Raw genomic sequence first — 16943 nt, 5'->3', positions numbered from 1 at the left:
CACGCCCAGGGACAGGGGACAGGTAGATTCTTACTGACATTGTCTTCTGATTTTCTGTTTTCTCACCTGAGAGTGAGGATGAGGGACGAATGTTAGAAATTTAAGGAAGGCTGGGAGCAGTATCTCACGCCTGTAATCCCAGCACTTTGGGAGGCCAAGGTGGGCAGATTTGTTGAGCTCAGGAGTTTGAGACCAGCCTGGGCAACATGGCAAAACCCTATCTCTACTAAAAGCACAAAAGTTAGCCAGGCATGGTCCAGCTTAAACTCCTGGCCTGTAATCCCAGCTACTTGGGCTGAGGTGGGAGGATTGCTTGAGCTGGGAGGCAGAGGTTGAGGTGAGCTGAGATTGCGCCACTGCACTCCAGCCTGGGCGATGGGGCAAGACCCTATCTCCAAAAAAAAAAAAAGAAAGAAAGAAAAGAAAAAAGAAATTTGAGGAGGGATTAAAAGGTATGATTTATTTTCCTCTTTCCTCTAGGAAAGGGGGATGCTAGAGAGGTGAAGTGGACTTGATAGGAGCCTGGGAGAAAAGTGGACCTTGGGCTTGGCAGCATAGACACTGTGATTTCGAGGAAAAAGCCTCATTCCAAAAACTAGGTGTCCTGTCCCTAGCTCTTAAACTAATTAATATGATGGGGGGCGGGGGGCAGCTCACATTTATTTGAGTGATACATTTCATAAGGGCTATAGGGCTTTAGAGGGAGATATCCTTGTGGTTGGAGCCATTGAGAAAGGCTCCTTGGAGAACATGGATCTAGAGCCAGGCCTTAAAAATAGGGGAGTGGGTTTAGATGAAGAGGAGGAGATGAGAGGGCATTTTAGATGAGGGGGGACAATGTAAACAGGAGAACCAGCCCAGCCTCGCTGGAGGACAGAGAGGGTGATGGAGGGAGTTTAGAGGGAGCAGGGGTACAGGGGCAGCGGGAAGGGAAACAGGCATTTTGTTTTGACAGAAAGTAATAAGATGCCATTGATGATTTTTCACTAGGAAATCATAATCATAATGAAATTCAGGAAGCTGTTCTAGTAGCTTAGGAAGTAGAGAGAAATCAGGGATTTCAGAGACGAGTAGGAGAAAAGATTGATGGGCCCAAGGGACTGCTTCAGTATAGGAAGTGGAGGCATTGAGATTGGAGGCCTGGGGTGTGGCCCCTGATGGGAGGATTTGCTGCCAGAGCATCCACTCTCATGACAGGTCTTTGAAGCTGCATTGGCCTGGGTCAGATACGACCGGGAGCAGAGGGGTCCCTACCTGCCTGAGCTGCTGTCCAATATCCGCCTGCCCCTCTGTCGGCCCCAGTTCCTTTCAGACAGAGTACAGCAGGATGACCTGGTGCGTTGCTGCCACAAATGCAGGTGAGTGAGGGTGGACCTGCACAGGACACTGCCAAAGGTCTAAGCAGGGAAGAGGAGTTGGCCACCTGTTCCAGTTCTGGAAAGAAAGCATTTACAGTGATCAGTCTAATTCATGGCACACAGATTGGTCTGCCCTTTGTCTAGAAGCTGGAACAGGAAGTGTGAAGAGCCCGAATCTTATGCCTTGGGCAGAGAGATGTGCCATGTGGGAGCATCAAAGCAGAAAGGGCTTTCCCCTGCTGAGTTATCTGAGGATTTTCCAGCATCTTTCCCCACTGAGCTATTTATGAATGTGCAACCATCTTTACTGCCTGCTCTGACCCTGTCCACACCAGCAGCTCACTCAGTGGTGCAAATGGGACTTCCTGGGGCTCATTGCCCTCTTAAGTAAATATTAGTCAGTGTCGTGGGCATGGGGGGCCTCTGGCAGGTATAGGCTTTACATCTACGATGATGGGCAAGGGGCAGACGTGCTTACCAACACATGAAACTTTTACCCAGAGCAAATCAATGACAACATGGCACAGCAGAGTTACCCAAACAGTTCAGAAGATGGCAGGCCCTATAGGATGATTGCTGTAAAAGTAGAACAGCAGAGAAAAATGTTCATTCTCCTCCAGATTGCTTGTCAAATTCACAACCCTGAAATATTTTTTTCTCCTTTGCTGATAAAAACTTTACACATATTCAGCTTTCTTTCATTTTCCAACTCCTGGTTGGGATCAGCTGGTTCAGGAGGAAGTAAGTGTCTGTCCATGGCAGGTGGTGTGAAGGTGTGTGTCAGGATGGGGTGGAGTTGTGTCTGGAGGTAGCTAGGGCCCAGTGACCAGCGGTCTCAAGGGTGCTGTTGAGGAGTTTGGACTTTATTCTGTCGGCAGTGGGTGGCTATTGAAGGTTCTTAGCTTGAACTCTAGTGTGGAAGTGGAATGGAGGGGCAGGCCAGAGGCAGGGAAATGTGTCAGGAGCTGCCACTGTGGAGGTGAGTGGTGATTAATTGCAGGTTGCAAGCCACAGTGCCATCGTAGGGATGGAAAGGAAGGGCTAGGTCTGAGTGGCAACAGGGTGCATGCTGCTTGTCTAAACTCCCAGGTCCAGCCATTTTGGCCACTACCTTGTTTTTCTCATGCCTAATCTGTACACTAGCTGAGGTGGTCTTTGCTTGTCTTGCCCCTTTGATTTTGAGTATATCTCAGTAGCCATGTATGATTTTCCCAGAACTCACCTGGTTCCTTTGAGACCAGACCTTCCAGAAGGCTTCTCCTCCCAGGTTTCCCCTGCAGTTGGCAGTGGGGAGCCAGGCTCAGAGATGTAAACGGGGACTAAATCAGGGGGATACCTCCTGTTCTAGCATCTTCCACCTTATTCCAGGGACCTGGTAGACGAAGCAAAGGACTACCACCTCATGCCAGAGCGCCGGCCCCACCTGCCAGCTTTCAGAACCCGGCCACGCTGCTGCACGTCCATCGCTGGGCTTATCTACGCCGTAGGGGGCCTCAACTCAGCAGGTACCTTGCGGCTCCCCTTTATAGACCCTCATCTTGGACTCCATGGATGAGGAAGCACCAAACAAACTAGGCTGGCCCTTCTGGTTTCTCTGTTTTGTGCTGTCACCACCCTTGCTCCTCTTGGTTTTATACAGTTGCTCTACAGTTAGAGCATGTCACATATTCATGCCATTGAATCAGAATATTAGTGCTAAAGAGACCTTCTAGAAATCTTTGAGGCCTAGCCTGCTTACCTGACAAGTGAGGAAATTGAGCCCCACAGAACCTTCACTATGTTCATACAATTGTTTTTGGCAGAGCAAGGACTAGAACTTGGGTGTTCTGATTCCTGAGCCAGCACTTTTGCCCTAATATCACATTGGCTATGGTATAGCATCCTATCAGCCCTGGTAGGATACAGTCAGAGACCCAATTCCATACCAGGCTATTCACATTTGGTCATATGGATCTCTGGGGTTAGACTGAGAATGTCCCCAAGAGAAAGATTATCCAAATACACAGGGTCTACCACTGTCAATAATACTTTTTACTCTTCAGCCCCACCCCCTGTGAAACACACACATGCTTTACAGTCTGTGGGTTATTGGCAGTTTTTGAATTAAAAGTAAGGTTTTCAGAAAGCTGCATGGCCTCCCAACTTGGGCGGAGTTGGTGGGCACTCCCAGGCAGTTTTGTTTTTATTTTTTATTGTTTTTAATTTTTTTGAGATGGAGTGTCACTCTTGTCACTCAGGCTGGAGTGCAGTGGCGCAATCTCAGCTCGCTGCAACCTCTGCCTCCCGGGTTCAAGCAATTCTCCCGCCTTAGCCTCCCGAGTAGCTGAGACTACAAGCACATGCTCCCACGCCCAGCTAATTTTTGTATTTTTAGTAGAGATGGGGTTTCACCATGTTGGCCAGGCTGGTTTTGAGTTCCTGACCTCAAGTGATCTGCCCACCTTGGCCTCCCAAAGTGCTGGGATTATAGGTGTGAACCACCGCACCTGGCCCAGTTTTGTTTTTAATTGAAGGTTAATGAGAGTTGGTTACTAGCTGCTGCTTGTTAATCATAGGGCCTGGAACAGGTAAGTCCTCAACTCAGTGCACGCTGGAGCAGCGTGCAAATGAAATGCTAAGTGCCCCATAGCAGCATACCACAGGAAGAGGGGGTTATTTTATTTGATCATCACAAAAACCTGATGAAAAAGGTAGGGCTGGAATGATCATTCCTTGCTACTATGAGTATTTATTGAGCACTAAGTATATTCTAGAACCATGCTAGGTGCTTTACCTGTTATATCATTTAATTCATAAAGATTATCTCCATTTCACATGTGAAGCAGAAGGTGGGGACACAAAGCCCCTTGCCTTGGGTCACCCACTAGCAAATGAAAGCACTGGAGCGCATGCCCGTCCCTCTGGCATGCCTCCTGCCTGGAGGAAATATTGTATCGATTCGCCTATACCTTTGGCTTTAAGCAGGTGGAGTACCTGATTGTAACTGAAAACTACCCTCTCTAAAAAATAAATACCTCCTGTCTGATTCTGATTTTCCTTAAAGAATTAGGTTTGAGGTGATCATGGCTGAAATTTCTTAGTGGGCCCTTGTGCCTTGAGTAATTCTGTGGGAAGAGCTAATAGAATTGAGTCAAATGTTCCATAAAATCAATGCCCAATAGCTGTGATCTAAACAAGTGGTCTCATTTGTTTTAATTTGAGTAGCAAATTTTTATGCAGGTGATTCCCTGAATGTGGTGGAAGTGTTCGACCCCATCGCCAATCGCTGGGAGAGATGCCGTCCCATGACAACAGCCCGCAGCCGCGTTGGCGTGGCTGTGGTGAACGGGCTTCTCTATGCCATCGGAGGATATGATGGCCAGCTACGGCTGAGCACTGTGGAGGCCTACAACCCGGAGACAGACACATGGACCAGAGTGGGGAGCATGAATAGCAAGAGAAGGTATTCTGGAAGCCACGTGCAGCCCGAACATACACACTGAGCACCTGGGGAGCGCCATGCTAGATGAGCAGGGGCACACAGTAGAGTAAAATACAAGCTTTGGCCTGGGAGTTTCCTGCAGCCAGGCCAGCCACTGCCAGTACCTCCTGGGAGCGAGCCCCCATCTGCTTAAAAGTAAAATACCCGCCTTGTCCTTTGGGGAACTTGGGGAGACCAGACGTGGACATGTGGAAGTTGTGTTATTTTAAGTGCCAGATAAGGACTGGAAATGTGTATTATGGAAGATTCGAAGAGGGAGAGAAACTGGACTGGAACTTCTGGAAGATTTCAGGGAAGAGGTGGGATTAAAGTTGAAACTTGAAGAATAAGGAGGATTTACCTTTATTAGTGATAAAAGGAAATCCAAGGTGTTTTTCTGTATACCTTCCTTCCCCAGGACTCCCCTCACACGTGCACTTCCACCACCTGGGGAGAATACGAACCAAAGCGATGTTCTTTTATTTAGGTCACACACATTCTCCCAGACAGGAGCACATAGGTATTTGCAAGGTGAGCCAAGTTGATAAGTCACTCAGTACATTCTAGCTACCTGCTCCCTCCACTTCTCTGCTTATATTGCCTGAATAAGAAGTGGGATTAGAAGACATCCCAGTGCCTGTGTTTAGCCCTTCTTAATGCTGAGGTGACAGGTGGCATGTTTCATTATGTCAGACACGTGATGGAGTCATCACATGTGTGGGCAGCTGAAAGGCTGGCACAGCCCAAGGAGGGGAGAGGAAAGCTGCCCAGGGCCCCCTTGCCCATTACCCAGGACAGCTCTGCACTGATTGCTTTTACACATTGAGCTTCCTTGACATATGCCTAATGTTGTTCCACATCCAGCAGCGTTCGCATGTGGATGTGAGCTGGGAGGGATCTGCCTTTGTACTGGTGAGACCAGTTCACAAAGCATCAGAGTAGGTTCCTTTGGGAAGAAAGAACTACGTAAGATCTGCCCCTCCCAAGAACACGTTGAGAGTCCTTTCCTCCCACCATCCCCACTTTTGCTCCTTGGATACTTTGCAGCTTCCTATGTTTGAGTGACTCATTGCTCCATGTCCCCAACCATGAGTAGCTTTTTTGCTTTGACTGCAGTCAGCTGTCCTTCCTTGTGTGTCTGCTCTGGACCACTTCCTTGCTTTGATGTTACTGGGTTTAGAGTGCTGTCTTGGAGGAAAGTTCTCTGGGTATTCCTTTCCTTCACTGTGGTTAATATCCTGTTATTAGTGTGGGCCCAGTTCCACTACATCCCTTTTAAATTACAGGCTACCTTAAAACGTTCCTAGTCACTTCTCTTCTGACATCCCACACAGCTGTCTGTCCTGCCAGTTAGTGACATCCTGCCATCTTTCCTTCCTATCTCCCCCAGTGTTCTACGCCATCCCATAGAACTTTCTTAACACTGAACTGTTCCAGTCCATGCTGATCAGCATTTTCTCCTTCTCTTCACACTCGCCTTTACCACCTAGTTGATAGTTAATCTCATGCAGTTTTGGGGCACCTCTTAATTCATTTTCATATTGTTCAACACCTGTTTTGTTATGTAATTTTTATGTTTGTTTTGTGTCTGTATCCAGAAGGATAGTGATCATGTCTAGTAAATTTGTGATCTTCCCACGGTACTTGCCTAAGGCAAGTCCCTCTCCTCTTTCGGGCTGGTTCAGGGGGTCTGTTATCATGTCCCTGAAAGGGACATTCTGTGGATCAGTTTGATTACTATGTACATTTAAAAGGTAGCAGCAAGCCAGGCATGGTGGCTCACGCCTATAATCCCAGCACTTTGTGAGGCCGAGGAGGGCGGATCACCTAAGGTCAGGAGTTTGAGACCAGCCTGGCCAACGTGGTGAAACCCTGTCTTTACTAAAAATACAAATATTAGCCAGGCATGGTGGCAGGCGCCTGTAATCCCAGCTACTTGGGAGGCTAAGGCAGGGGGAATTGCTTAAACTGGGGAGGCGGGGGTTGCAGTGAGCTAAGATCGTGCCACTGCATTCCAGCCTGGTTGACAGAGTGAGACGCCGTCTCAAAAAAAAAAAGGTAGCATTAAGCCTGGTATGTTTTATTTTCCTGTTTGTTAGAAACCTAGATTCATTTTTAATCTTCACCAGCATCACATTTGAAAATAGTGAATTGGGCAGCTTGGCATTCATGCTGAATTCCGTATAAGGCGTTGTGTACAAGGGAAGATTACATGATTACACCAGACCCCTGGGTCTTTGATATTAGGAGAGCTTGGCATGTAAGGAGTTGGGGAGTTGGACTTGTCTCATTTAAATCTGAGGCAGACCTCTCTCTGGGCAGTCTTGAGAGACCTCAGCCTCCCCAAGCTATGGCTGCCTGTCTGTACAGTGATTATGGTGCTGTTTCCTTCCTTGCAGGATGTGCTAAGGGCTGAAAATAGCAAGTGGGCCATGCACAGTGGCTCACACCTGTAATCCCAGCACTTTGGGAGGCTAAGGCGGGAGGATTGCTGGAGCCCAGGAGTTTAAGACCAGCCTGGGCAACATAGTGAGACCCCTGTCTATACAAAAAAAAAATTAGCCAGGCATGGTGCCGTTCGCCTGTAGTCCCAGCTACTGGGGAGTCTGAGGTGGGAGAATCCCTTGAACCCGGGAGGTCAAGACTGCTGTGAACCATCATTGTGCTACTGCACTCCAGCCTGATGACAGAGCAAGACCTCATCTCAAAAAAAAAAGAAAATAGCAAATGTAGAGTACCTAACACATGTAGTAAATGCATGGCAAACAGGAGCTGTGGCATCAGCCACTACGATAAATTAGAGGCCATGCACATGATGAAAACAACATCTGTGAATTGAGTGGGAAAAAGCAGAAGTAACACAACAAACATACATTCAGTGCCTGTTACATACAGGACATCATACTTATCACTGTGAGGGTCACACAGATGAAGACCCTTTCCTGTCTTCCAGGAGCTCCTCACTTATTAAGAGGTGGCAGATAGATTGGCTGGGTGTGGTGGCTCACTCTTATAATCCCAGCACTTTGGGAGGCTGAGACAAGAGGACAGCTTGAGGACAGAAGTTTGAGACCAGCCTGGGCAACACAGCAAGACCCTGTCTCAAAAAAAAAAAAATTAGCTGGGTGTGGTGGTGCACACCTGTAATCCCAGCTACTTGGGAGGCTGAAGTGCAGGAAGATTGATTGAGCGCAGGAGTTCAAGGCACAGTGAGCTATGATGGTACCACTGCACTCTAGCCTGAGTAACAGAGCAAGGCTCTGATTAAAAATTCCACACACACGAAAGTGGCAGATAGATTCCTCGTAGCCTGTAATGTCAGAACATAAGTGCTTTGTGGGCTGGAACTTTGGCTTGCTTACCACTCTAAACCCCAGCTGTTACAGATCTGATGGATGAATGAATGATTGTAACAACTGCTGTAATAAGCCACTCAGGGAGTGTGGGGGGCGGGAAAGAGTAATTCTTACAAAGGGGAGGAAGAGGAGAGTGGAAGTTGAGTTGGGCCTTCAAGGTAAATTTGACCTTCACATGGTGAGGTGGAAGGTAAGCATTTTAGAAAGATTAAGGACAGAGAAGAGCAGGGAGGGGAGGCAGCCTGCGGTAGAAGGGTGGGGCACAAGAGGAATGATGGGGCAGCTTCTGTCACCTCAGTTTTATGCTTTTACTTAGTCACATACCTTAGATTTACATTGCAGAAAGAGGCAATTGGTAGGTTTGTTTCTCAGTGAGCAAGAGAGGCTGCTCCAGGAAGGCTGCAGCTTATCTGGGATGACAGCTCTGTCTGTTTCAGTGCCATGGGGACAGTCGTGCTGGACGGGCAGATCTACGTCTGTGGGGGCTATGATGGCAACTCTTCCCTCAGCTCCGTGGAGACCTACTCACCTGAGACGGACAAGTAAGGACTCCAGCTCCCTTGAGGCAACTGGAGCTTATAAACAGAGAGTATAAAAATCAGAACTGTAGTTTTTTTAATTTAAGCTTCTCGAGGGTAGAGAATGTCTTACCTTTTTGCCCCATAGTACTTGGTATATACTAGATATTTAATAACCCTTGGTTAAGTGAAAGAATGAGTAAATAAAATTTTAAAACAAATAGTCTACATAGATGCTTGGAAATAGTTATTTAATGGTCTTTACCTCTTAGCTAAATCAGCCCATTTTAATGGAAATACAGGCAAGAGGGGATAAGAAGTAGATGAACAGCATGTTCCAAAGTGGGTAGGATATGATTTGGAAAAAAAAATGTTTTTAAGTTCTATGATCAGATAGGCTTGGGAAATGTTGATGTCTGAACTGCCAGAGTCCTTGTCTTTCCATAAGATATATTAACATTTTAAAGGCTCTAAGAAACCCTGCAGTAAATAACTCTGTTTAACCTTGGGTTTTATATACACACCAGTCACCATCTTGTGGGACTCATTTGTGGAACACTCTTTGAAAAACATTGACAAGGTTAGCCTGAGTTTTTCATTTCAGTATTTGAATCCTCTCATCTTATATAATAAAATATAAACAAATTAGTTGAATGGACTTATTAGGATGCCTTTAAGCCAGTATTCTGTTCACTTAACCAATCTACTGTGGATCAGACAGCAAGCTGGGTGTCTGAGATCCTTTAAAGCACCCAATGTGGTTGGGCCATGGGTTCCATCATGATCATCCTACCCTGCAGGCCTGTATCAAAAGCTCTTGGGCACAGAGCAGAGAGAACCTTCGTCTTCCCCAGGGTTGCAGGAAGGGACAGGGTAGCAGGGATGTCTTCCAACGTGAGACCTGTCATGAATAGCCAATGGGAGGTGTTTGCTCATCATAGGCAGGGAGACAACAAGGAGCGAGGCTGCAATAAGAAAGTGTTCACTGTAATCGAGAACAGCAATGATCCTCTCATGGGCTAGAGCACAGCGTGTGGATGGGAGATGGAGCAGGGTGGGTGGCATGTGGTGTGGGGTGAAGCTGAAGGGTGGATGAGGACCAAGAGGTGAAGAACCACATGAAGGGCCAGGCACAGTGGCTCATGCCTGTAATCCCAACACTTTGGGAGGCCGAGGCAGGAAGGTAACTTGAGCCCAGGAGTTTGAGGCCAGCCTAGGCAACATAGACCCTGTCTCTACAAAAAAAAAAAAAAAAGAGAGAGATAAAAATTAGCCAGGCATGGTGGCATGAGCCTGTAGTCCCAGCTACTGAGAAGGCTGAGGCAGGAAGATTGCTTGATTCTGGGAGGTCAGAACTGCATTGAGCTATGATTGCTCAACTGCACTCCAGCCTGGGTGACAGAGTGAGACCCTGTCTCAAAAATTAAAAAAAGTTAAAAACCACATGAAGGAACCTGGACTCTCTTAGAGGAGACAGTGAGGAGCCACTGGACAGACATGGTGCAGGTACAGGAGGAGCAATCCCTCTGGCTGGGTGGGGTTGGATGGGACTGGTATGAAAGCCAGGCTGCCTGTAAAGAGGCTGTTGCAGTGGTCCAGATGAGAGGTCAGGGGTAGGACACTGGTAGTGGGCATGGGAACAAGCACTGACTAGGAAGCAAACCAGCCAGGACTTGGGGGACCACAGGAATGTTGATGGTGAGGGAGAAGCAGCCAGAATAGCACTGAGCTTTATAAGTACAGCAGCTAGAGAGCTGGTGGTCTGCTTAACAAGGCAGAGAGTGCAGGGAGGAGCAGAACTGTAGGAGAAAGAGGTCTTGTGTGAGACACAATGATTCTGAGCAGCCATGGAGATGAGCAGAGAAGATGGGCTGTGGGTTTGCAGCTTAGGTGAGAGGCGGCAGCCAGGGAGAACTGTCAGAGAGGTGGTGGGAGAGGTGATAAGAGGTGGAGAGATGGCCAGCACAGTTCACCTGAACCCTGCTAGGCTGTCTTGAGGGAACAAGAACCCTGAATCTCATGCTTCCCCTCCTATTTTGACTCTTTCCTGAAGGTGGACAGTGGTGACCTCGATGAGCTCGAATCGCAGTGCTGCTGGGGTTACAGTCTTTGAGGGCAGGATATATGTGTCAGGCGGCCATGATGGTTTGCAGATCTTCAGCAGTGTGAGTCTGGGCTCCCCCTGAAATAAGGGCACCTACTTCTTCTGTCTTTGAGATTTATTTTAGAAGATCATTATTTGAAAAAACTTCAGCCTTGCCATAGCTGAATAAAGTATCATCTAGTGAGGTTTCAGGCTATCCACTGCATCTTCTGAAATTCTGAACTTCTAGAGAATGAGCCAGTGTACACAAAAGAAGGGTAAAGGGTAGTCATATCTGCAGCCACCACCCTGTTCTACTGTCTGTTGAAAACTACATAGAACTGTGAGATTCCTGCCCAAAGTAAGTTCAATTATAGACCAAGTGTAAATTTGCAAACAGTTGTATTCTTTTGGATAATTTGTTTGAAATTGTATTTATTCTGTAAAAAAGGCTCAACAGCCATTTACTAGTCATTTCATAGTCAGTCAGTGCTGCAGTGGAGAGCCCTGGAGATTACAGGAGACCCAGCTCTCATACAGGTTCTGTCACTACCTAGCATTGCATCCTTGGGCACATCCTTTTTGTTTCCTTAGATGCAAACAGAAAGGGTTAGGTGAGGTGACCTCTCCCTGTCCCCATACACCAAAGAGCAGGCCTGCAGCAGAGGGAATACTGGCAGAGCTCCTCATCCCCATGCCTCCCACAGGAGTTTGACATCATGGGGGGCTGCTGTGCCCTGCACGGTCACTCCATGGACTGAGCTTTGCCTCTGACTGTCCTGTACCTGTGCCTCTCTCCCCACTGCAGGTGGAACACTACAACCACCACACCGCCACCTGGCACCCTGCAGCTGGCATGCTCAACAAGCGCTGCCGGCACGGAGCCGCCTCCCTGGGGAGCAAGATGTTTGTCTGCGGGGGCTACGATGGCTCTGGCTTCCTCAGTATTGCCGAGATGTACAGCTCTGTGGCAGACCAGTGGTGCCTAATTGTCCCCATGCACACGCGCCGGAGCCGGGTCTCCCTGGTGGCCAGCTGTGGGCGCCTCTACGCTGTTGGGGGCTATGACGGACAGTCAAACCTAAGCTCAGTGGAGATGTATGACCCAGAGACAGACCGCTGGACATTCATGGCCCCCATGGCGTGCCATGAGGGAGGGGTCGGTGTGGGCTGCATCCCTCTCCTCACCATCTAAGGCAGAGGATGGGATGTGGTGGGGCAGGGATCTGGTACAGACATAGGCGCTTCCTTCCAGCAACAGTCCCTCAGGAGAGGCAGTGGACCAGAAGAGATGGCGAAACGCGAGCTCGCTGGAGGTACAGTTTTTCCAGGTGCTTAAGCCCTCCCCCACTGTGCCACCCTTGTGACCTTCAAGCCTGGGTCATCAAGATGCACAGCACGGAACACAAGCTCCTCTGGATCCCGCAGCTGGTGACATGGAACTATTTTCTGGTCCACATGAACACAGGCTCCATCCAGGCCCAGCTCCTCCTACCCACCGCCTCTCTGTGGGCCAGCTGTTCACAGAAGGCCTTCCATCTGATGCTCCCCTTCGCCTGCTTGTTCTCCAGCCGAGTTCTGGCCAGTTTGCCATGGGGAGGCTGCAGTGTCCAAGCCTGCTGGAAACTGGGATGTAGCTGGGGACGAAAGGACAGACCCAAGCGTTCTCCCTGCCTGAGATGGTGTGGCCACAGCAGTGGAGGGCTGCACACAGGCACATTCCTTCTTCCACAGTGGGGCACCAAGGATTCTGTCCTCATTGCTGGGTAAGCAGGGAGAAGAGAAGTTTTCCCCATGTCTAATTTTGGGATTTCAGCGAGGCCTTTTCCATCTGTCCAGGAGAACAGAAGGGAAAAAAAGATACTTGAAAGAAACTGAAGGAAATTTAAACAAAGAAACACTTGAAAGAAACTGGAAAGAAAAATAATTTTTTTTATGTGAACAAATTTTGCAGGAAGAAAAAAGCATAAAAGACACTAACGGCAAATCTGTGTTTAAACGGAAAACCGTCTAACTGGAGAAGGGCGGTATCCACCCCACATTCGGATCCCAGGGTCCTGAGGCCTCGCATTGAGCTGGTGGTTCCCTCTGAGCCCCAGTGTGTGTGGAATCAGTACACTCTTGACTGGGCCTGTAGTAAGGTGCTCATGGGGTTTGTCTTCACACCCACCATCAGAGGACTTTTAAAATCATAGGCGTAGAGAGTTAGCTATCTGCCGAATTACTGCCACTCTTCTTGGTGGGGGCTCCTAGCTGTGGCTGGGGGCTCCAGACGCCCCTGTGATTACCTCCTACTGCCACCATGGCGCTCATTCAGATTCCCCACTCTCACTAACATTCCTTCCTTTTTTGACCAGCAGGAAACAGCAGGTCTGGCCAGATTCTCACTTGCCCATCGATCTCATTCTTGGATGATTTCCCTCATTGTGATGCTTCTGGGGCACGTTGACCATATGCACCTCTAGAACCTAACCAGGGGCTTCCTTCTACCAGCTGTGGGCTGGCTTGGTCTGGTAACCTTGTCTGCCCTGCCATTCCACTGCTCCTCCATCCACTTGCCAATCCCAAGAGTCTGGCCTCCCTCCAGCCCTGGGCAAACTGACCAGCAAGGTGGACCTTTACATTCAAGCACAGCTGGCTTTTATGACATAAAGAACTAAAGGCCGAAAGAATCTTGCTGCTGCAAAGAACAGATTTTATATTTCTTCCTTTAATCTTGGCAAACGACCTTTACCTTTTGGAAAGATTTCATACTGCTTCCTCCTTCTCCCTGGATGGGACCTAATGTAGCACAGCGGGACTCAAAGAGGAGGACATTTTCTCTTGCCAGTGCACTGGGCAGTGGGGCTGTCCTTCAACTGCTGCTGCCAAAATTGGTTTTCTAAAATTCTTCCAGTAGAGACTAAAAGAAGATGCAATTCCTGTAACCCAAGACTGAGTCTTAGGGCTCCAGTCTCCACCTGCTTGGTTTCCTGTCCTTTGCTGCCTGCCTGGGGTGGCCTGGAAGCCTGTTCAGAAAGGCACAATGTGGAGCCTGGGGTGTCTCCCCCACCCCAGGACCGTCAGGTTTACCAGTGTGTGCAATCGCCATGTATTCAGAGGGAAGTACCTTTGTTACCTACAACTTAGGAGCTAGGCCTCTGCTACAAGCACTTGAAAATGATATTTTTATTTTTAACGTCTCAACAATCTGATATCGGATGTCGTTTAACCTGGGCTCATGGTAGAGCTCCAACATTTCTCCCTCCTTCCTGGTTTGCCTATAGGGGTAGACTCGGAAGGCGGGTGGGGTGTGCATTTCCTGTTAGGAGTGTATCAGTGCTTGTCTTATTATAAGCCCCTTTCTTTTGTGAATTTGAAGTAGCACCAACAAGCCTAGATTGTGAAGGTATTAAGAATCGGTCTGTGGGCTACTGAGTGGGTCCTTAGGATACTGGCCCAGATTTTGCCACTGGGTGTGGTAGGTCATTTTCTACCATGGCCTGCTGCTCTTGTAGTGGTCTTCCTGAGTCCAATCCCACCTCCTGGTGTAGAATTTACACTGCTGCACCTGAGGTCAATGTTTTAAAGTAAGATCAAGCCAGTGTTTTGATCTGGGCTCTGAGCACAAGTCAGCAAACACCAACATATTCACACTCTCCCAGTAGGTTCCTCAGTCTGATGGTGAATGGCTATTCGTAAATGGCTGGTCTGGCTCTTTGGTGTTGGAGCCTTTCCAATAGCCCCATGAAAGAAGCATCACCCAAGGATATTGTGAAAAGGATGTAACAAGGAGATAGGGTAGACATTGTGCTCAGTGGGCCTTGGGGCCTAGCCCAGCTCTGAGCAGAGGACTGTGGCATTCACTGTCCTTGAGTGTTTCACCTTCATGGATAACACACAGGCCTTCTCTTCTGGATTTCATCAGAGATTACAGCCAGATGGGAGCTGAAGACCGTTCTCTTGACCACAGAGGTGTGACTATGGGAATTCCTCCCAATTTATGGTTTCCCAGAAAATCTTAGTTCCTTTTATTTATAGAATGCATGTCTTTTGTGTTAAGAAACCAAAGAGAAATAAAGAGAACACTCCTAATAGCTCTTGTCCTTTCTTGGTTTATTTCCCAGCTATTAGAAGTACATGTTTGTTTTTTAATTGTGATTCACTGAAAAAAATATATTGGACAAAGTGGGAATATTTCTGTGAAAATAAGGGAAAAGCCAGATGTACAGCAAAAGTAGTCTTTGGAGAGATTTATTTTATGAGAGTCACTTCTGGTGAAAAATATGCAAAGACTTCATTTGCACATTGGGACTGCATATTGGTGCCTGTCCAGATCGCCCCTACTCTCGGATTTCCCCTTTTCTCCATTCACTGCCCTAAAACTCCAAAGTTCCCCAGTGGAATGTGGCTGCCTGTTGACTGCCTGGAATCAGCATCTCCAGTTCCTTTTTTATACTCTAGGCGAGAGGTGCTTTAACTTTGGTGCACATAAAAGTCACTGGAAAATGTTTAAACCACAGATCCGTTTCTAAGTCCCTCTCTAGAGACAGGTTCCCTAGGGCTGGGGTGCAGCTCGGCATTCTGGCGTGAGCAAGTTTCCTTGGTGATTTGCATGCTCTTCAGTGTGAGAACTATACTCCCATCTTCAGTTTCACTTCCCCAAATACAGCCGCCTTCCAGATCTGCCCTTCCAAGATTACACTGTGGTTAGTGTGGTTTTGCCTGTTGGGAAACTCTTCAGTCACACTTTTCCAAAAGTCAGCTTGTGATCAGTCTTGTCCATTGGACTCTTGGATGGCAACTTTATTTTTTCAAGTTTTTGGAAGGCATTTCACTCCCACACACACCCACCAGGACATGTCTTACATATAAACACTATTATCAGTTGAATCTCACGTGGTCCTCAGTAATCCCCATGGAGCAGGTAACATTTTAGCATAAGGAAACTGCCTCAGAATGGCCAAGTAATTGACCTGACTCCAGCTAACCAGTGGTATTGTGAGAAATTGAGACCAGATCTCCACACTCAGAGTTCAGTCTGCCTAAGGACAGCAGTGTCTTCCACCTATGAAGGGAGCAGCATTCCTCCCAAAAGTCATAGACCTTGGAAAAGCAGACTGGGCAGCAAGGGGAAGAGTGAAGAAGCAGGTGCCTTCATGCTGAAAGAGATAGCCAGACTGTCTGGGAACTCTGCCCTCTGGGAGAAAGGCCGGTTGCTTGTAAAGTGGTAGCAGCCCTTTCCATGTAACCTATGCCCCCTTGACCAGAGCCAAAGAGCCCCATGGGTGAAGAGTGGACTGCTAAGTCAAACTGGACTCATCTGCTTGACTTTCCATTTCTTTTTTCTTTCTTTCTTTGTTTTTGTTATTTGGACTCCTTTCCCCCTCATGACCAACAGCAGAGCCCACTCCATTTCACCCCAAAGTCCAGCACTGCTGCTTTTTATTAAGCTACTCACAATAATATAGCAGTACACAACATTGCTTACTGCAGCCTTGAACTCCTGGGCTCAAGCGATCCTCCCACCTCAGCCTCCTGAGTTGCTGAGACAGCAGGTATGCACCATCATGCCTGGCTATTTTTTTTTATTTTTTGTAGAGAAGCGGTCTCACTATGTTGCCCAGGCTGGTCTTGAATGCCTAGCTTCAAGCAATCCGCCCGCCTTGGCCTCCCTAAGTGTTGAGATTACAGGTGTGAGCCACCATGCCCAGCTTAGTTCTGCAGTTCATAAAACCTAAACTTCATAGCATGACATAGAATGTCACTGAGATACTGACAGTTCCTCTCAGCTGCCCAGCAACGGTCTTCAGGATCTCAGTTTAGATGTTACCTTCATGAAAACGTCTCTGGTCAGCGTGGCGCTCCTCCACCTGCTGTGCTGGCCCTTGGCCATATTCTGCCATGCAGTGACCTGTTTGCCTGTTTTACCTGCTACGTGGTGAGCTCTGTGAGACTCTCCATTACTGTAGACACAGCATTGGGCATGAAGAAGAGGCTGAACAATAGCTTCTTGAAGAATTTAGGGACAATCAGGTATATCCACATTCAAATGTAACCTAATCATGCTCCCCTTGTCTTCCTCCTTTTTACATCACTGATTTTTTAATAGTTTCATTGTCATAGTTTACATACCTTAAAGTTCATTCATTTTAAGTGTCCAACTCAATGACTTTTAGTAAGTGTACA

General features: G+C 47.8%; 1 protein-coding gene across 5 annotated transcripts in view; it reads left to right on the top strand.

Annotated features, from left to right (window-relative positions):
- KLHL18 (kelch like family member 18) overlaps positions 1-14851 on the top strand; it is a 61977-nt gene extending 47126 nt beyond the window's left edge. For 2 of the 5 annotated variants that reach the window (XM_009239090.4, XM_054550892.2), the window contains 6 exons: positions 1198-1358; positions 2727-2863; positions 4563-4800; positions 8597-8716; positions 10746-10857; positions 11584-14851. In XM_009239090.4, coding sequence (XP_009237365.2) covers positions 1198-1358; positions 2727-2863; positions 4563-4800; positions 8597-8716; positions 10746-10857; positions 11584-11970 — 1155 coding nt within the window. In that variant the 3' untranslated portion in view covers positions 11971-14851. The remainder of the gene's footprint in view (positions 1-1197; positions 1359-2726; positions 2864-4562; positions 4801-8596; positions 8717-10745; positions 10858-11583) is intronic. The other 3 variants (XM_002813809.6, XM_009239092.4, XM_009239091.4) reach the window with 3 other exon arrangements.
- Positions 14852-16943: the final 2092 nt, after the last annotated feature.

Source organism: Pongo abelii, chromosome 2 (genome assembly GCF_028885655.2).
Source record: "Pongo abelii isolate AG06213 chromosome 2, NHGRI_mPonAbe1-v2.0_pri, whole genome shotgun sequence".
Lineage (NCBI taxonomy): Eukaryota > Metazoa > Chordata > Mammalia > Primates > Hominidae > Pongo > Pongo abelii.
The sequence above is the reverse complement of the archived record's forward strand: the minus strand, read 5'-3'. Positions and strand labels throughout refer to the sequence as shown.